This window comes from Lepidochelys kempii, chromosome 2 (assembly GCF_965140285.1).
Source record: "Lepidochelys kempii isolate rLepKem1 chromosome 2, rLepKem1.hap1, whole genome shotgun sequence".
Classification (NCBI taxonomy): Eukaryota; Metazoa; Chordata; order Testudines; family Cheloniidae; genus Lepidochelys; species Lepidochelys kempii.
Window position 1 is genome coordinate 120,684,019 of NC_136381.1, and position 21,908 is coordinate 120,705,926.

Below are 21,908 nucleotides of genomic sequence, written 5' to 3' on the forward strand. Positions count from 1 at the left end.
CTAGATGGACCTTTGGTCTGACCCAGTATGGCCGTTCTTCTGTTCTTAATTGGGTCAATTCTTATTTGAGCTGCACTGCTTCACTTCATATGAAGGTTTGGCAAAGCACTTAAGCACATGGTTAGAGCACATTGCTATTCAGGTCTATTCCTGGCATTACCACTGACTCATGACCATAGGCAAGTTGCTTAGCTTTTTTTGTCCTTCAATTTACTCACTAGTGAAACAGGGAGGCAGCAGCACCTCTGATCTATTTCACACGAACTTTGTGACTTTGTCCTTACCCATAACTATTTCACATTTGGGGACAATGTATACCTTCAGATCAGCGGCACTGCTATGGGTACCCGCATGGCCCCACAGTATGCCAACATTTTTATGGCTGATTTAGAACAACGCTTCCTCAGCTCTCGTCCCCTAAAGCCCCTACTCTACTTGCGCTATATTGATGACATCTTCATCATCTGGACCCATGGAAAAGAAGCCCTTGAGGAATTCCACCATGATTTCAACAATTTCCATCCCACCACCAACCTCAGCCTGGTCCAGTCCACACAAGAGATCCACTTCCTGGACACTACAGTGCTAATAAACAATGGCCACATAAACACCACCCTATACCGTAAACCTACTGACCGCTATTCCTACCTGCATGCCTCCAGCTTTCACCCTGACCACACCACACGATCCATCGTCTACAGCCAAGCTCTGCGATACAACCGCATTTGCTCCAACCCCTCAGACAGAGACAAACACCTACAAGATCTCTGTCAAGCTTTCTTACAACTACAATACCCACCTGCAGAAGTAAAGAAACAGATTGATAGAGCCAGAAGAGTTCCCAGAAGTTACCTACTACAGGACAGGCCTAACAAAGAAAATAACAGAACGCCACTAGCCGTCACCTTCAGCCCCCAACTAAAACCCCTCCAACGCATTATTAAGGATCTACAACCTATCCTAAAGGATGACCCAACACTCTCACAAGTCTTGGGAGACAGGCCAGTCCTTGCCTACAGACAGCCCCGCAACCTGAAGCAAATACTCACCAACAACCACATACCACACAACAGAACCACTAACCCAGGAACTTATCCTTGCAACAAAGCCCGTTGCCAATTGTGCCCACATATCTATTCAGGGGACACCATCACAGGGCCTAATAACATCAGCCACACTATCAGAGGCTCGTTCACCTGCACATCCACCAATGTGATCTATGCCATCATGTGCCAGCAATGCCCCTCTGCCATGTACATTGGTCAAACTGGACAGTCTCTACGTAAAAGAATAAATGGACACAAATCAGATGTCAAGAATTACAACATTCATAAACCAGTCGGAGAACACTTCAATCTCTCTGGTCACGCAATCACAGACATGAAGGTCGCTATCTTAAAACAAAAAAACTTCAAATCCAGACTCCAGCGAGAAACTGCTGAATTGGAATTCATTTGCAAATTGGATACTATTAATTTAGGCTTAAATAGAGACTGGGAGTGGCTAAGTCATTATGCAAGGTAGCCTGTTTCCTCTTGTTTTTTCCTACCCCCCCCCCCAGATGTTCTGGTTTAACTTGGATTTAAACCTGGAGAATGGTCAGTTTAGATGAGCTATTACCAGCAGGAGAGTGAGTTTGTGTGTGTATGGGGGTGGGGGGGATGTGAGAAAACCTTGATCTATGCAGGAAATAGCCCGACTTGATTATGTAAAGAGTTGTCACTTTGGATGGGCTAGCACCAGCAGGAGAGTGAATTTGTGTGGGGGGGTGGAGGGTGAGAAAACCTGGATTTGTGCTGGAAATGGCCCACCTGTTGATCACTTTAGATAAGCTATTACCAGCAGGACAGTGGGGTGGGAGGAGGTATTGTTTCATGATTTCTGTGTGTATATAAAGTCTGCTGCAGTTTCCACAGTAAACATCTGATGAAGTGAGCTGTAGCTCACGAAAGCTCATGCTCAAATAAACTGGTTAGTCTCTAAGGTGCCACAAGTACTCCTTTTCTTTTTGCGAATACAGACTAACACGGCTGTTCCTCTGAAACTAATTATTCAATGTTTGTCAAGGGCTGAGTTCCTTATGAAAGGCACAACAAAGGGACACATTATTATCCTTCTATAGCTAAATCAGAAATGTAAGTTTTCAATGGTAACTCTGAAGTATCTGACATAAGAGACACCTGTACTGAAATAGAAAAATGTCTGCAGGGTTTTAATACCAGAAGACAGAGTTTACCAGACAGAAAGGCAAAATGAAAAAGAGGGGTGGGTGGCAATGGAACTGACGGATAATACTGAGTCTGAGCTAAGTAAAGAAAATATATTGGCTGACACAGCAGCAGAGTCAGTTTGGAGAAGAGTTAAGGACAAGTAAGGTAATCATATACTAAGGTATTATCGGATGAGACACAGACTTCCAGGACAAGAAAAGAAAGCAGATCAAGATTTTCTTTTAAAATAGATGAGAGGTCTGTTGTTCTTCCTTCAAAGCTAGCATCTAACTCTCATAATTGGTAATGCAAATTACATATGCATAATTACAAATTACTGGTGACAAAACAGACTCTTAAGGAAGGGAAGCATGGGTTTCCCTTATACAGACAATTCAACAGTGTACAGGGTCAGAGACAATTCTGGACCTGACAGTAGGAATTGGTCCAGTAGCACGTCTCATTCTGTGTTCAGTTTCATTAGATTTTAAATACTCTTTAGGGCAAGAACACAAAGCAGCATCGCCAACGTTTTTTAACTCTAGGAGAGCTGAATTTGGGGGAACGTGATATGCCCCTGGAATGCTAGGAAGTATGGGAAACACAGAGCTGAATATTTGAAAAACATTTAAAGAGAGTGAAATTTAAAGCTATCCTGGTTAAGCAGGGATGTAAAGATTAGGGTAAGCAATAAGTAGAAGACTTTAAATATATATAGATATATAAACAAACAATCCTTTCACAATATAAACAAGTTGGTAAGGAGGACTGAGACATCTATTAAAAACAAGCAAGAACAGGTTAAACAGATAATTACAGGAAGACAAAGAATTACTGGACATTCTGCTGTCAAGACCATTCAAGCTAACAATTTTTGTCAAGTATAGCTACACTAGAAAGGCAAAAGAAAAAGAAATGGTCCTCCCCTAAATTGTTAAGAATTGGAAGTAGGGGATATAACAAAAGGAACAGGTTAGTGTGCCATTGTTCTTTACGGAAGAGGATGCACAACTGCTTCAAGGCCAATAGTGTGTCTTCTGGTAAGAGAGAAGTGTTAGGGTGTCTCTACATTAGGGAAATTTGCATTAAGGTAAGCAGTAGTTACAGCAGTGTAAACCCCTAATGTAGACACAGTGTATCAATGCAACTTAATCCAGAGTGTAAATTTTCCCATCTTAGACAAACCTTCAGATGCCAATGGAAAAGTGTGGAAAAAAGGATCCCACTTATGATATACAAAGTGCTAGATTTAGATTACATATAATGTTTCCACAAGGTGAAAGAGATTCTTTCCTTTCCTTGAAGAAATGAAGACTGAAATTAGTGAAATCCTAACTGGTATTTTTTTAAGTTCTCTGATGACAGATCAGATTCCTGAGGTCTGGGAAGTGTTAAACATCATTGTTGCAACAGAGGGCCATGGAAGGGAGGGAGCAATTATAGAACAGTTATCTTAACATCACTTGTGGAAAAATATTAGAAGCAGTTTTGCTAAATCACCTCAAGAAGCATAATTTGATTATAAGCAACCATTGTGTTAGTCTTGGAGGGAGGTCTCTGCTTAGAGCTAGCTTACTGAATTTCTTCAGATATTACTAGGACGTCTTTTAGTTTTGGGCCATTCCTTGCTTCTAATATATGTAAATTAGGCGCATGAGAAGATAGCAAATTAATGATAAACCACATTTGCTGAAAGATCAAAACATGGGAGATACTGCCAAATTTTTTTTAATGGGCACTGAAAGTTAGGTGGCTAAATTTGTATTTAAGTACCTCAATAAAAGGCATGTTTTTTCAGACATGTTGTGCTCTAGGTAACTCTATCCCTAATTTTGGTGCCTAAAAATGGATTAAAGCTGCCCTATTTCAAGTATACACATTTAAACATTTTGCCCATAGTAAAGAGTAAGAGCTAATGAGACCAAAATCACAGGGATTTGAATTCTGTAGGTAAATGAAACAGTAAGGGGAGGTTATTACTATATTGTCCAAGCTTTAGTTTTAGACATGCACCTCTTAGCAAAGGAGCCATGTGCTTAAAAAGCCCGCACACTGTTTGAAAACATAATCACAGAACACAAAAGGCAACAAACCCATAGAGAGTGTATTTGGGACTGTAACACAGCACTCATGAAACCTATTGACTGTGAGAAGGGTATAAAGGTTCTTGTAGCCATTAGCCTATACTGTCTATACATTTTTAAAAAATGTCAGCTGGATACAGAGAGGGATAGAATACAAATAGAAAGAAATGGTATTGTTAGGTCTGTGATCAGCAAGGGGAGGGAGAGGCAGGGGGAAGGGGAAAATTCCCAAGGCCACTGAGTACCAGGGGGCCCCAAAGCAGTCAAAGGTTTCAATATCCAAAGACAGCCAATAGATTTAGAGGCAAGGCATTCACAAAGTTTACTTAGTTCAACCAGAAGATAGTCTCACATTTCAAGGTTTCTTCTTCAGTGCTGGGTAGATGCTTAAAGCTGCTAAGCTTTTCAATTCAGTACTGAAGCAGAGGGAGAGCTAACTGACCGGAATAAATACATTTAAAAAATGAACTCATCCATGCAGTCAGAACTGTATGTAGTATGAGTGTCCATTTGTTTGTACATTTCAGAATATTATATTAACCTTAAAAAAGAAAAAGCTTCAGCAGCACAAGTTATACCACTTTTATTAAAATGCTGGAATTAAACCACTGTTCCGTGTCCACACTATGCTCCCTGTGATGCTGGAGTATATCCACATTAGCAGCTCTTGCAACGGCAAAGACAGCAGTCCATTGTGGTCGCTATCCCACTGCGCAACTGGCTGCAGGGTGCTTTGGGAAGGGTTTGCAATGCCTCATGGGGCAGGCACAGCATCACATGATGCAGGTTTCCCAATCCTATTGTTCCTTGGGCATCCTACTACATTGCCAGCTGCTTTTCAACTGAAGTGTGTATGTGTGTGGGGGGGGAGGGGAAGTGTGTGTAACAGGGAGTGTGTGTGTGTGGGAGTGGGGAAGAGAAAAAAAGTGTGGTTTTGGGGACAGAGAGTGTGTCAGCATGCTGTCTTGTAAGTTCAAACAGCGGCAGGAAGCAACCAGTCCTGAGGCAGGGGGAAACCCCGACCTCAGCCCTCCCCTCCCTGCACAGCAATCTCTCTCTCTCTCTCACACACACACACACACACACACTCTCTCTCTCTCTCTCTCTCTCACACACACACACACACACACACACCTGCCTCTGTGTTCAACAGCACAAGCATTCCACATTAATGGTTTGCTTTGTGTCCCAGAGCGATCAGCACAGCACGCAATGGCTGTCAGAAACCATGCTTTGAAAGGGGAGGAGAGCATGTCTCCAGGGCAGCGAGTTCAAAACAATGAGCAAAGCGGTCAACTTGAGGCATTATGGGACAGCTCTGGAGGCCAATTACAGTGCAGAAAGCAATCAAGTGACTGCAACTGAGGAGTTTCTGCGCACAAAGTGGCTTGGCAGTGTGTACACGTCTGCAGTTTGAGCGCAGAAAGCTGCTTTACTGTGCAGAAACTTAGATTTTCGAAGTCAGCAGTGGGATGTAGTCACACAATTCCCATTAATTTCAATGGGAGCAGTGTGGCTAAATCCCCTAGCTGGCTTTCAAAATTTCAAGCTGGGGCTTTCTGCCCTTGAATGGAGATGGAGTGAAATAACTCCTTTTATTTTCCCGATTACATTTCCTTGCTTTTTGGCTTTGGATCAGATTTTGGTTTCACACCTTGTATACTACGTGTAATTCTGGGTGCTGCATCTCAAAAAGGATGGAGTAGAATTGGCACAGGGAAGGACAATAACAATGATTGGGGTATGGAACAGCTTCTATATGAGGAGAAATTAAAAAGACTGGGGCTGTTCAGCTTAGAAGAGAGATGACTAAGGGGAGGTGTGATTGGTGTGGAGAGAGTGAATAAGGAAATGTTATTTACCCCATCATATAACAGAAAAGTCCGGGGTCACCCAATGAAATTACTAACCAGCAGGTTTAAAACAAATATAAGGAAGTATTTTTTCACACAACGCACAGTCAACCTGTGGAACTCATTGCCAGGAGAGGTTGTGAAGGCCAAAAGTATAACTAGGTTTGGAAACTAATTAGTAAATTCATGGAGGATAGGTCCATCAATGACTATTAGTCAAGATGGTCAGGGACACAACCCCATGCTCTGGGTGTCCCTAAACCTCTGATTGCCAGAAGCTGGGGTTCTGGGACTGGACAACAGGGGATGGATCACTCAATAATTGCCCTGTTCTGTTCATTCCCTCTGAAGAACCTGGCACCAGCCACTATCAGAGACAGACACTGGGCTAGATGGACCATGGATCTGACCCTGCATGGCCATTCTGATGTTCTTACATACTGCTTTTACGTGGATGTGGTTCCACTGATTTAAATGGATTTACTTTTGATTTTCACTGGTGTGAGAGCAGGATTGAGCCCATTGGCCAAGATTTTCAAAAGTAAATAGCGATCCTGGTGTTCAATTTAAGGGACTTTAAAGGGGCTTGATATTCAGATGGTGGATGTTTAGCAAGTTGGGCACCCAAAATCACTCATCACTTTTGAAAGTCTTGGTCAGTGTCACTGGTGTACATATATAAATGGAATCAAAGGATATTGAGATCAGAGAGCCAGTCTGAGAGGCTCTGAGAAATGCTGTGCATTTAAAGTTGTACTGACCCATGATTTTACAAATCACCCTGCAGAAGCCCTAAATGTTTTGCTGACTGCTCTGAATATTGTAAATATGGATGGATTAACTTGATTTGGGAGTAAAACAACAGCCAGCCAGCCACAAACCTCTGTCCTTTCCCAGGTTTGGATAAATCCTCTCCAGTCCCCTTACAACCTGCATCCACCATCAGGCCCATCGTGAAATTTAACAGCTTCTGCCACTTCACTATTAGGCTTAGGATTTAATGAAGAGTCATTCTGAGGTTTCCTTGGGACAGAGGTGCCTCAAAACACATGCCTCTGACCCAGAAAAGTCCTGGAGTGCTCCAGATCTTAATAGAGCAGCTCTGCAGCCCTCCTGGATCTTTTAATGGCAATATGAAAATAGGAAGCCTGCGTAGAAATGAGGTTGATGGAAGGAGAGAATGGAAACTAGAGAAGGGGAGAAGCAAAGAAATAAAAAGTTTCGGAGAAGTTCCAGTAACCTTCAGAACTTTTCAGGGCTTATGCACAATGAAACTTTTTTTTTTTTTTGAGGTTCATCCACTGATATTTATTTTTGTACCATACCCTTGTGAGAGCTCCTCTGCAACAGTGAATTCTGTTCCAGTTTCATTAGTAAGGATACAGTGACCTCAGAGATACTATAGCTGTGGCAGTTCGGTGGGTTCCAAAATTCAAATTATTTACTGTTCTCAGGAAACACTAAAGATTTATTTTATTCTCATGGTTCAAGAGAAATCTTTATGTTAGCTAAATAGGACTGTATTTTCAAAAGTCTGCATCTGATGAAGTTGGTTCTAACTCACGAAAGCTTATGCCCAAATAAATTTGTTACTCTCTAAGGTGCCACAAGGACCCCACATTATTTTTCCTGATCCAGACTAACACGGCTACCATTGTGAAACCAACACCAAAGTGCACTTGCAAGCCTTTATTTGTAAGCACATATACCCATGCAGGTGCACAAATCAGTGGTTGCATGAGTAGTCCCAAGAAGAATCAATGCTTACCTGTTAGAGCAATAACACAGCCATAGAACAATCTATTCACAGTGCAGATGGTTTTGAAATCCAGAAATCGTGCTCTAAAAAAGGGGGACGGGTAAGGCAAAGAGGGAAGATCCTGGGCAGAACTATTTCAAGCAGAAAGCAGCAAACAGATGGAGTAAAGTAGAACTAGAGTAAGGTCACTGAAGCAGATACCTAATTCCAATGAGTTAGGGGGAGTGAATATGCATTTGCAAGGTAAGAGAAAAGTATTGGGGGTATGATGACAAAGCAGGAAAGTGGTGTCTTATACAGCACAGACTTGTTGGGTGAAGTGTCCTTTTCCTGTTCAGCAAGTCCTTTTGTCTTTATGTCCCTCTTATCACTCCGACACCTTGCCCAAGTAAAGAATGACAGGCAATTCTTAACGACTTCTTAGCTTCTGAAATGGTTCTGGTATAAGAGTCCAGCCATTGTGAATAGTTATTAACAACAAAGTTTCTATTGCTCTTTAAATTTTCAGTTTGGAACGGTTGGTCACTCATAAACATGCCTCCCCTCCCACTCCCGCAATCTGTGTCAAGACAAACGTGCTCTTGTAGCACCTCACTCTTATCAGGAAGTTAATGCCAGCACTTCTGAATGGACCCATGGCCAGCTGATGCTGTGTCAGCAGCCAGCAGGGCTGTCGTGTCCTCCCCAGGAGACAGAACACATCCTTTCTCGGGCACATCCACTCTCCATTAACACAGTCAACAATTGCTCTCTGGGTGTAAAAACCTGGGCGGCGCTCCATGCCAGCACCATGTATTGTCATGACCCCACCTGGCTGCATACTAATCGTTCACTAATTTTTTGTCACGAGTTCTCTATTCAATTAGAACACACACATTATTGGCCCCATCTAGCAGACCACGCTTATGGTATCCTTGTCAACTTCAATGGGGTACTCATGTGAATAAAAGTTTGAGAGTATTATGAGAGGAAGAGTTTGCTAAGTGGGACCCTATAAACATTTTTTAAAAAAAAGAGTATTTCATAACTACTATGCTACCAAAGTTCACAAAAATGGAATTTTTACCCAGGCTATTCAATGGAGGGAGTTTATCGATTATGCTACAAACTATTTTTTATTTTATATATTGAGGAAATATTTTAAAATGCAAAATTTATCAACGCACCTCTCTTCATTTTTTCCTAACAGGAGGGAGATGATCAAATACCGCATTTTAAAGAGAGAACATTTTGATTTGACTTTTGTTTGTTTCCTGCATGGTGAAGTTTCATACATGCTCTTTCTGTCCTGTGTAAGGACAATAGTTTAAACACCGCAGCTGTGTCAATTATTGCCTTGCAAATGTGGCCCTCCAGATTTTTTCCAGAAACTGTTGTTTGTTTTTGGAGAACTTGCTACGGGCGGGGGGCGCTGATGAGGAACCTAATTTAGAGCATTTGAAAGCTGGCAGCAGGAGTGCAATTAGAACCATTTCCACAGACAGCTGGTCAAATGCAGCAATTTATTGGCTGAATGATTGGATTATTCATTTGCAAAGCTGAGAGAACGCATTTGCTTACCACTTCAGTTGGCCTGTAGTATTTGTGATCGACGGTCACATGAATCTTGCCAGTCTCCTTGCATCGGCCTACCTCATTTTCATTCTTTCCCTCCCACCTGTAAAGAAGATAAACATTTAATCAACCCATAATTACTTTAGTGCACTGATCTTAGTAGCATTTGGTTTGTTTTCATTTATTTGAGGCTGGTGTCAATTCTCTCTGCAGGACTGTATAAACTCATTAGCTCTAGGAACAAAGGCAGCACTTTGACAAGAATGGAGCAACAATGGCTTTTGAAGTCCATGGGCTTTGTAAGTCCTAAAACATGGGACTTCCAAGTCAAACACACACGGGTGAAAAAAAATTAAAATAAAATAAAATGAGCACCTTACTGGTATTTCCAATGTCGTCTTATCTTCTAAAAGATATGCCCACATGCTTTTTATTCATTGCTTAGTATGAAGTCGATAAAAATGTTATTTTAAAAAATATTTTTTGTTTTTACAGCTAAGGCAAAACTCACAGGAAAATTTATCTGCCTCTTAATTTACCAAAGCTGAGCTCTGTTCGAGAGCACTATTATTCCATCCCGCCATATTCTAATTCACGCTCAGTTTAAGGCCAGGTCTACACTAAAAGTTTAAATTGACCCATCTACGTTGCTCAGGGGTTTGAAAAATCCACACCCTGGAGCGATGTAGGGAAGCCAACCTAACCACTGGTGCAGACAGCGCTAGGTCAATAAAAGAATTCTCTGTCGATCTAGCTACAGCCTTCCAGGAAGGTGGATTAACTACGACAAGAGAATTCCTCTCATGGCTATAGTGAGTGGATACACGGAAGTGCTACAACAGTGCAGCTGCAGACCGCAACTGTGCCACATTAGCTTTTTAAGTGTAGACATAGGCCAAGAAAAGGCTCTTCAGTTTTAAGCCCCAATTCATCCAGGTAATTAAGCACATGCCCAATGTGAATGGGACTACCCACATGCTTAAAAGTAGGCACATGTCTAACTGAACTGGGGCCGAAATTAGTTTCCTTCCTGCTTTGATACTCTAATATTAATGTAATTTGTAGGAGCTTGTTGGGTGTACCAAAACATTTTGTATCTGTGCTTCCCACTTTATCCTTCCAACATGATTTTCACATTCCAAACTGGCAAGATCTGAAGAATAATACAAATGGCTTGCTGGACCACTAGAGCCAACGTGTCCTTAACTTTGGGGAGTTTGAAAGTCCAGATCTGAAGTTTGCGGATTTGGCCTGTTTCAAAATAAATTATCAAAAAATATTAAGGTCTGACTCATGAAACCTACAAAATTCTGAGTTAAGACTGAAACTATCTTTATTCCTTTAAGCTTGTGCGTAAGCATGGGAGCTTTGAACAGTGGATGTGTTGCAATACTTCGGCACTAAAGGGTGGTGGTGGTCAAATTCCATGCTTTTGTGGGTTTCAGAGTAGCAGTCGTGTTAGTCTGTATCCGCAAAAAGAAAAGGAGTACGAAAGCTTATGCTCAAATAAATTTGTTAGTCTCTAAGGTGCCACAAGTACTCCTTTTCTTTATGCTTTTGTGGGGTTAAGCTAAAAAATCTCTGAAAAGCAGCACTTGTGATTTAGATTTAGATTATTCAGTTTCAATCATCTGCAACAGGAGAGAAGTGTCCTTTATCTGCCTTTACCAGTCGTTCCCTTTACCTGAAATATATTCAGTGTTGCTAACTCTTGTGATTTTATCATACAATATATGATATTTTTCCTGAAGCTTCAGCTCCTGGAAGCATTTAATTTCATAAGAATCTCAGCTTTCATTAACAAACAAAGAAGTAAATTTCTAGTCTACATGGTTCTGGAGAAAACCTGCAAATGTGACCTAAGTGCACTCTATAGGTTCAGAAACCATCAGGCAGATAAAAAAAACTTTTTTTTTAAATCTCATGATTTTTAAGCCAATCACATGATTTTTGTTTGCAGGGGGGGAGGGCGGACTCAAGGCTTTTGCATGTTTAGGGCTGAAAACACTTAATTTTTGTATACTGTAGACATTAACTGCACTAATGTTTGCGGCAGTGCTGTACTGCATTCAACATTGTAAAGAGTAACATTGGGATGCTAAATATGATTTGTGATTTAACTTTTGTTTTGGGTTTTTTTGCAGCTGTTCTGCTTGAAGCCTGGAAGAAACATTTTCATTCAGAAGCCAAAACTAACCTTAGCCCCTCCCTTTAAAGGGCAAAGGCTAAAACTAAGTAGGACTCAAATGAGCTTAATAGAAAACCAACGGTCACCAGGAAAACTACAGGAAATGCTCGGACCAGGAGACGTCAGTTGCTGTTGGAGGTCACTGAGACCCATTTAATACCCAACAGTCTACAAAAGGATCTTCAGAGCCAACAGAAACTCACTCACTATTACCATCATCAAAGTTTTACAACAATAGAAATAACTTAAGGGAAAACTCCACCCACTTTGCTCAGTAATGTGAAAAGTTCATAAGGAAAGTTCATTTCTCAGTATGAACAAAGGGGAAATGCAACTGCAAACAGAATTTTTAATTATAATTGGCATCACTGACACTCGCATTACACCAGTAGAGACCACCTTGCTGAAAAGGGACATTACATCTGATACAGACTAGATATGAAGAGCACGTTAATCTAACCTGCTACATACATTTTTAAAATCACAAGAAAAATCTCTTTTAATACACAGTGATGTTCTGTTCAGAACAGTTAATAATCTAGAAAAGGTAAAGCCAAGTTAACCCAAGGTCTTGGGGTCAGAGAAAAGAGACATCAGAAACCTTCATACCACTGTGGTTTTAGATAGCTAAGTGCTTCAGTCCTAGTGAATCACAGAATCATAGAATATCAGGGTTGGAAGGGACCTCAAGAGGTCATCTAGTCCAACCCCCTGCTCAAAGCAGGACCGATCCCCGACTAAATCATCCCAGCCAGGGCTTTGTCAAGCCTGACCTTAAAAACTGCTAGGGAAGGAGATTCCACCACCTCCCTAGGTAACGCATTCCAGTGTTTCACCACCCTCCTAGTGAAAAAGTTTTTCCTAATATAGTGATCCCCTAAGGTTTTGCTTCATAAGGCTGAAGCCTGACAATGCAATAAAATGTACTCATGGAATTTGGGGAAGACTCTAGGTTAACCCAGAGTTTCATTTAACGAAAGTTGGGTTAAACAGGGTTTGCCTAAATTAAAGCAGGCTGGAAACTGAGCTCCCACAATGCTAGAGTCGAAACCATGACCTTACACTCTCTGGCCCTATGTGTTCATGACACACTTAGAGGCAGACACACACGTACACGCTTAGAGACCGTGACTATACCACCACAATGATTTGATCACCACATCCTCCAAACCAAGAGAAGGGTGTTTGGGGAAGGATCTGTGATGGTGGTTTGTCCTTCATAATAGATAATAGTTTTAGCTGTATTCCAGAACTCTACGCACCTCGAAAGAAGGATGTGGGATGATGATCTTTTTTCTGCACTTACTGATAACCTGGATTTGACAGCCCTTACTTCCAGGCTATCCCTACATGGCACCTAGTCACCTGTGGTGCGTGTCTTATAATACTTATATTACATGAAGTCACTTTTAAGCACAGTGGACACTACCTACAAAGAGGCCTCAGAAATTTCCATGTAAATAAAAAAAATTGATCAAGTTTCAAATGTGGGTTCAGAGTGTAAAAGGAGTCTCACCTCATGAACATTCATACTGTTGGACTCAGTAGAAGAGGTAAAAGTTTATTTTAAAAGGTTACTATTATTTTTGTTAGGATTATGCATATTACTGATTGTAAAACATTATTTTTCCTCTTTCGTCCTGAAGATTAGGATTTCCCCTGCATTTTTTTAACCACCATCCTAATCAGCAGCAAGATAATATGCAAATAAAACCATACAACCTTCCTTCTCTCCAAAACATGGAGTGCTAGTTCATCCCACATACAAGCCACGACATTGAAATGTACTGTGATTGCAATGGTACATGTGTTTTCTCCATTTATTTCTGGGGTGCCTGAGAAGTTGATTAAAAATAAAACCTCTCACAAGAACCTGGAAAAAACAAAACTTCAGGAAAATTCCACTCATCACTCACAGCTGTCAGGAGATATAACTTGCACGGACTTTTCAGATTATTGAGTTTACCACCAATATTCCTTTAGATTGCCCACTGCATTGGATCTGGTCTGGTGTATTATAAAACATAACCCAGTATGTGTAACACAGAATATTAATGCATGTCTGTGATAGAGTGCTGGGAAACAGCAGCTGGTGCAGCAATCCGGTCACTGCAACTACAAGTAGTGTGCCACAGTAGCCCTGACTAGGAAGAGCTGTGCCTAATTGGTGAATTGGGATGGGTTGAGCAGAGCCCAAAGGCTAATTAGCCCATTATCCAAGAGGTAGGAAAGGCAAAAGGAGGGAGAGAGAGATCCATAGGCTATTCACAGTCAGAGCCAGGAGAGATCTTTCAGGGAGAAGAAACCTTCTGTCTCCCTACTCCACGGCTGATCAAACTAAGGATTGTATGACATTATAAATACAGAGCTGCATGAGTTTGCACAGGTGGTGGTGGGAACACGGCAAATTAACCCATGAGGTGGTTTGACCAGAAGATGGTCTCTGAGTGATTTGTTGCTTGAAAAGAGACAGGAGTGGGACCCCACCCTGTCATGTCACAAAATTATTGCATGTGATCAGATTTTAAATTTGACTCTACAAGCCCTAATTCAACTCAATCTAAATTGTTTAATTTAAATTGGGATGAACTTCAGTACATGCTTAAGTATTTTGTTGAACAGGGATGAACTTAAGCATGTATTCAAGTGGTTTGATTAACTGGACCCCCATATCTATAATTTGACTGACCACACTAGAGTAATGGAGTTGTACATTCCCAATATTGCCAACTGCAAGTGTTCAGAAATCATGAGACAGGTCCAAAAACTCATGGAATTGTCTTAAAAACGAGACTGTTAAATAATATATTTTTGGTAGCTTTTTATTTGCCTTCTGATTTTTCAACCTCTAGGGTTCACCTGCTCAAGCTTTTGTGAGGGCTAGAAATTTACTTAAAAAAATGAAACCTGAGATTCTCAAAAAAACCACCTGACAACAAGAGCTGGGGCTTTAAGAAAACAACCAATTATCATGAGACTCAGGATAAAATTGCAAGAGTTGGCAGGTCTGCATCCTATTAGGAACACTTGTGCTCAGGAGCAAATGTTTTCATTTAACAATTGTGAATCTCAAAAGGTCTGAAGGTTTAGATCAGATGATCACCCAAAATGTTTGGATGAATGACAGGGAGAATGGTCATTGCCTGGTCACTGGTGAAAACACTTAACTTCAGCTCAGCTTTCCCTTCCATGAGCATCTGTACAATGGGAGGAGGAGAAAATCAACTGAAATTAACTCTTTGTTCATCAAGGATCAGATGGGGCTACTGCACCCTGCCAAAGTATGCTTCTCCCTGTTGACCAAGTTAAACAGATTTCTTGCAAGATTTCCAACCCCAAATTTTGCATCAGGTTCTGTTGAAAGTTCTTTCAGTACTTCCTGTTTCTGGCCAGGCTAGAAATATCACGTGAGTAGCCGCTCATAGTATTTCAGCACTTTTGGCATATGAAAATGAATAAATGTTAATAAAGTTTTCAAAACAGAATCAGTCTGAGGCAGATTGGGGCAGTTATTTCACCTGCCAGTTCCTAAAACTCATGTAATCAGAGAGTTCAGGGGAGGCAGAAATGCCTGTCGAGTTTATAAGGTGGAGACTTGAATGCCTGGCATGAAGTGTTTAAAGTGATATTACAATACCTAATGTAAAGAAAAAGCAACAAGAAAGAAACCAAAAGGAGGAAACAGTATGTATGAATTTATCTAAACAAATGCATTTTGCCCGGATGTTTTCGATCCTTCACTCTCACATTTTCTTCAGTTTGTGTGTGCTTCAGTTCCTTTCTTCCTGATCTGAAAGCTTCTGATTTTCTCATACTGCTAATTACAACACACAGTCACTGGCCAGACGGCCAGACAGCAAGACCTTGTGGTCAAAAGCCAGATGTGAAACCAGTGACTCTTCATGAAGTCTTTGGACGGCTCCCTTTCCCCTTCCCCACATCACTATCATTGTACCATCTGCTTGCATTCCTTCAGTAGTCCTTCCAATTTCTCACATGTTCCTACATCCTAATCCTAACCTTCCATTTTAAAATAAAAAAGCCCCCCTCTCTCAGTTCCACCTCCCATTTGCTGTTCCACATCACCGAGAGAGAAACACTCCTTGGTTTCCAGAGGCTCACCTCATCAGATCTTCTTATTATTATAGGGAATCCCATTTGTGGGGTGATCATTACAGACTAGGTGGCAAGTTAACTATCACAAAGAATAAAACATGGAGCCACCATGAATGTGGTAAAATGTTCATCTTCCTGCATTAATTCTGGCCCTTGAAGCAATGCATATTTCTGTTGCAAATGTACATGCAGCTTTATATTAACAACATAAAAAAAAACCACAATAAATCTTTCCATTCTCTGAATAGATTTTTTTTTTTTTTTGCCATTTGCAGACAGTAGTCTGCAAAGAATTCTAAGTGCTGTAGTGGTTTCAGGCTATCTTGCAATCCTGTTCTAATTTAATAAGATTAATGACAGAAAATTAGTCAAGACAAGCGTTTGCCTGTTTGGTTTAACCCTGCTGTAGTTCAAATTATAGGAGGGAAGTGTTTTCCCCTAGTATTACTTAATTAGTAATAAGTAGAAGGGAAAGTAAAAAGAAAAAAAAGTGTAATGCTTACAGGGGGAAAATATTTGTAGCTCGGAGGCTTTCCTGTCAGTGCAAAGGCTGAATTAGAATGAGTGTGAGCCATTCTATAAATATCATTTCAAATTTCTTTCTGGTAAAAAAAAGTGTTAAGAGAAAAATCCAAACAAACCAAACCTGTAAAAATAAATCTCTGTGTTCATTTTATACTACATTTCAGAGAAATAATATGCTAGTCTTGTTGCAGCTATATATCTAATTGTTTACATGATGTACTAACATTTTCCTTTTTTCATGTTTTAGACTAGATAATATGGTAAAATAAAATGTTGTAATCTTTGACTAGGAGAGTATGATGTAACTTTATTGAAAGGTTTATTAGTCTGTACTGTATGTTTAACTGCACAAATTAATATGTACTAGAAAGAAAAATGACTGTACAAATTATGAGAGAAGTTTAAATGTGGTGATGGAGCATTCAAAACTGTTTTCCTGGATACCATATACTGCAATCTCAAGCAACCAAAAATATGATGGCTGTGTCTGCACTGGAGGACAGACACTTGTTACTACACTGACAAACACAAATTAGCCCAGCTGAAGGGGTTGAAGAACCATTGCAGGCTTGCCCTTTCATGAATTGTTTCAAGGCATTGCATTCTGGATACTTATCCTACAGTTTCAGGGCACAGCTTACAGAAGCTGTGGATTTCGAAAGACCACTGGTGCACTGTGGGGCAGTAGTGGGAAGATTTGCTGTCATTTTAAAAATGTAAAAGGTAGCCAGGAGCTTATTCCCAAGAGTGCCATTTGAGATCCTGAAATTTCATAACTCCTATGAAAAACTGATCTTGCAAGGAGGGAGGATGGGAGGAAGGAATCAGCTTTTCTTGATCATTGTTGATTTAATGATCATAGTGCATTCTGGAGCATCACGTCTTTGGTGCGTCATTAATTTTAAAGTGGCAGATCAATATGACCTACTAGAGTGGAGAAGCGGACTGCATGGTTAATTCCCAAAGACAATACCCCACCTCTTCCAATTTCAAGATAACGGCCATCAGGGGTTCAGCAAAGAGGTGAAAGATTGCCAGCCATCCAGCCAAGAAGACAGTAGTTAGTAAGGAGAGAGAGAGAGAGAGAGTGTATGTTTTGGGAAGCCATACAGGCCACGTTGGGACCTAGAAAATCAGGGAGGTTCCAAAAAAAAAATCTTTCCCAAACCTCAAAGAAGTTTTAGATTTAGTTCAGTTTGAGAGATGAGCAATGGTTTTGGGATGGGGAGTAGGTGGGATTTTACATTAAACTAAGCAAGTTTGTCTATCCCTATTATCAACACCATTTAGCTGAGATTATTTGGGGAAACTACATTAAAATTATCACAACTGCGCTATTCTCAAAGCAAAAGTCATTAGCACCTAAATAATATACGTAGTTTTTAATGCACACAAACAGCAAAAACTATATTAACACATTACCTTACTTGATCCATAAGTGAATATGTTTCAGAGTAACAGCCGTGTTAGTCTGTATTTGCAAAAAGAAAAGGAGTACTTGTGGCACCTTAGAGACTAACCAATTTATTTGAGCTACAGCTCACTTCATTGGATGCATACTGTGGAAAGTGTAGAAGATCTTTTTATACACACAAAGCATGAAAAAATATCTCCCCCCACCCCACTCTCCTGCTGGTAATAGCTTATCTAAAGTGACCACTCTCCTTACAATGTGTATGATAATCAAGGTGGGCCATTTCCAGCACAAATCCAGGGTTTAACAAGAATATATAACAAAAAAATACTCCGCCCCCCCCCCCCTTTAGACGTTCTTGTTAAACCCTGGATCTGTGCTGGAAATGGCCCACCTTGATTATCATACACATTGTAAGGAGAGTGGTCACTTTAGATAAGCTATTACCAACAGGAGAGTGGGTTTGGGGGGGGGGGGAGAGAAAACTTGGATTTGTGCTGGAAATGGCCCACCTTGATTATCATACACATTGTAAGGAGAGTGATCACTTTAGATAAGCTATTATCAGCAGGAGAGTGGGGTGGGGGGAGCATTTTTTCATGCGTTGTGTGTATAAAAAGATCTTCTACACTTTCCACAGTATGCATCCGATGAAGTGAGCTGTAGCTCACGAAAGCTTATGCTCAAATAAATTGGTTAGTCTCTAAGGTGCCAAAAGTACTCCTTTTCTATAAATGAATATATTAGTATTGCCAGATATTGCTTATGGGAGTAGTTGGTAAATTCTATGTAAAAGGGCAAAAATGTCAAAAGTGCCTAAGTGATTTAGGAGCCTAAAATCCCTACATCTCATTGACACTCAATGGAAGGTAGAGGCCTTAGTGACTAAGTGACTTTTGAAAATGGGGTTTTCCTCATTATTTATAATAGGAGCTATTTGCAAAATTCTTTCCCTTTTGCTTTCCACACAATCACCATTCCTTTCCTTTGTGGGGCAGATGAGTTCAGAGTTTATTTTTTCTTTTGCTTACAAGAATATATACATTTAGCTCTTGATCCTGGAAGTGCCGAGTACACCAGTACACCAAAACTCTAAAGTAGGGTGTTTAATTTTAAATAAGTGAGTAGACTTGAAGTAAGTGGGTGCCCAGCACTTCTAAACATGAATTTTGGTGCCTGACTTTAGAGATCCACGTTTAAAAATTTTGGCCACCAAGTCGCCTTCTTCTTAATGCAGAGCAACATACAGCAGGAGACAGAAGAAAGGGTTCTGGATATCATAAGATTATGCATCTGTACAGAACAACAATTTCCACAGTACACACTGCTTTCAATTTAAAAGAATGTTTACCAGTGAAAGTCAGTCATAAAAAAAGAAACTTAATAAAGACAGAAAAAAAAAAAAAGAGAGGAAACAATTCCTAGTGGCCTTGAAAAATGTCACTGTTGTTAAAGTTCACACTGTTAACTGTGTGGTGGTAGAGAAGGTGGGTAAGCAAATCAAAAAAGATGATAAATATTTGAAGAAAAATATCCTAAAATCAAGGTTTCAGAGTAGCAGCCGTGTTAGTCTGTCTTCGCAAAAAGAAAAGGAGGACTTGTGGCACCTTAGAGACGAACCAATTTATTTGGGCTGGAAATTCATACCTATACTGCCCCTCTGAATTTTTCTGAAAGTAAATGCCAAAAATTGAAACCAGGCTAACACTCATTAAGGGAAAATGTTATTATCTATCCAACCACCCACTGACTGTTCAAATAATATTGTATATATCTGTGCACTTCTGCATATTTATTGAATGTGTCAAGTTTTTGCTCCCAAGTAAAACTTACTGGCCCTGTCAAAAGTTCACCAGCTGCACCAGTGTCTTTGATGGCCTGAGGAAGAGCCCTGGTGCTAGCGTCATGGAAGAGCCTGTGGCTTTCCTCTCCCTCTTCCAGCTGAGATTGGTATGTTGATGCATGGGGCCCAGAGAAGATAAAGAAGGAGGGAAATTGAAAAAATAACAAACAATAAAAATATAAATTACAGAAAGCATTCACAAAACCAGCCTGATTTCATTATCTGGCCTTGAGAAGGAATTTTGTATTTTCAGTCAAACTATGTAGAATATGCATTGTAAACATTCTGCACCCGCAGCTCAACATTTTTATGGCTCAGTAGGACAAGAACTAAGAAGAATGCAGAGCGATGGTGCTATATAGTCCCAGCAGCGAGGCCGACGTGCTGCCACACGGAAAGGAACCGCGTTTACAGGTGTCACATCTTAAACGGGCGGAGTCCGGGAAGGCAGGTTTTGTTTCGGGGCTGGTGATGAGGACAAAAGTGCACCAACAATAAAATGTGTCTCAAGCATCCCTTCTCTACGAGCCAGTACAGAATAGTATAGCACTGTAATCTCAGCCGCGGTGGTCAGCCCTCCCAGACTATGGAGGGCAACGGTGCTGGGGAGCTGAGGGCAGGGAGATGGGATTTACAATGGAAAACAATCAGCCTATAAGAATGCCGAGGTGAGATATCTACAACCTACCCCACCTGGAGTGGATGAAATTTTGCTAGATTTGTTTTTGGTGGAGGGGCGGGTGATGGAGCAATATCCTGCGGTTGGAGAGGGTGAGCGAGAGTCAGTGGTTCACATCCAGAGGCCTTATGTTACAAACACAGAAAGTGAAAAAGAATACAAAAGAAATATTACGATGTAATGGCAAAATCAAAGCCACATGTCAGTAGCTGATAGGGTTCTGAAACCCATTGCTGCTAGCTCCCATTCATACTTACACAATGGTTTTCCCAATGTGTTTAAATGACTTCTCCACAAATTCACGAACACTGTGGACCTCCCCAGTAGCTATGACAAAGTCCTCTGGCTCATCCGTTTGCAACATCAGCCACATAGCCTGCAGAAAGATAAACAAATCCAGATTAAGTGCACCTGTAAGTGGGCCCTTTTGTACATGATATTATATTACCACATTTTGATTTGCAGATAATCAGATATATGTATGGATGCAACTAGGGAAATTAGAACTTTTTAACACAAGGCTGTTAACTAGATCAGCACAACTCTTACGAGTGACTAATTGGAATTATTTCACATTACAGAAAATTGCCTGTAATATACCTGATTTTCTCTTTGTTTCACACCAGGGATTTCTGTGGGGGATATTGTAAATCAAGACTCAGTGTTCAAAAGTAGACAGTACTGCTTAGGAGAAAGAACCCATTTATTATAAACCTTACATTTATTCACATGTAATGGAAAGCAAAATATTATATACCCCGCTCCAATTTAAGGAATGTTGTCAGTAGGGCAAAAATGTAGAACTACCTAACTGTGGTCAAATACACAGTTGACTATTTTAAACTAGATTTAACCCAAATAAATACAGGACAGAGAGGACTACAAAAAAATCAAGGACCAATATTTTCATAGTGCATTATTTCAAATTCAGCTATTCCTCCTGCACACACCTGGAGATGCATTTGAAGATACAGCAAGCAAGATTCCCTTTTTCAATGTATGGAAATACTAATTGTTAAGTGTTTGCCTAACTTCTCCTTCTCTTTCAAAGAGCGTAGGCTGTGCAAAGATCAGAACGGTGACCAAAATCAGAATTGTTTCTAAATCACAACTTCACAGATTTCTACTATTGTTATTTGTGTTACATTTGTGCCTACTGGCCCCAGAGGAGATTTTGTGGCTTTATTGTACTTAGCACTGTTCAAACACATAATGAGAGAGAACGCCTGCCCCGAACAGTTTCCAGTCTAAATAGAAAAGTCAGACATGGGGGGGGGAGGGGAAACAGAAGCACACTGAGGTAAAATAATTTGCCTAAAGGCACACAGCCAATCAATGTCAGTAATAGAAGCCAGGTCTTCTTACACCCAATCCAGTGCTCTATCCATGAGACCACACTGCCACCCAGAAACTATAGATGGAAAAAATAAAACTATCACTCTACGTCAAAGTGATGGAAACACTTTATTTCCTTAAGTTAGAAACAGGGAGCAATCTATACACATCACAGCCTTCTTTTAATAAATAATCAGTTCACAAAAGCAAAATAATTCATCTCTTTCTCCATATGGTAAAAGGAATTGTCATCTTCTTATAGTGTAATCCAAAATACTATTTGCATTGACCTCTTCACATCAGATTTAAAGAAAACTTTAGTAGGTCCCCAGATGCTAGCGGATACTC

General features: G+C 40.4%; 1 protein-coding gene across 2 annotated transcripts in view; it reads right to left on the minus strand.

Annotated features, from left to right (window-relative positions):
* Window positions 1-21,908, minus strand: part of GMDS (GDP-mannose 4,6-dehydratase) — a 550,209-nt gene that overhangs the window by 90,665 nt on the left and 437,636 nt on the right. For both annotated transcript variants that reach the window (XM_073332192.2, XM_073332193.2), the window contains exons 8-9: window positions 20,483-20,601; window positions 9,467-9,563 (exon numbers count right to left, since the gene is read on the minus strand). In XM_073332192.2, coding sequence (XP_073188293.1) covers window positions 9,467-9,563; window positions 20,483-20,601 — 216 coding nt within the window. The remainder of the gene's footprint in view (window positions 1-9,466; window positions 9,564-20,482; window positions 20,602-21,908) is intronic.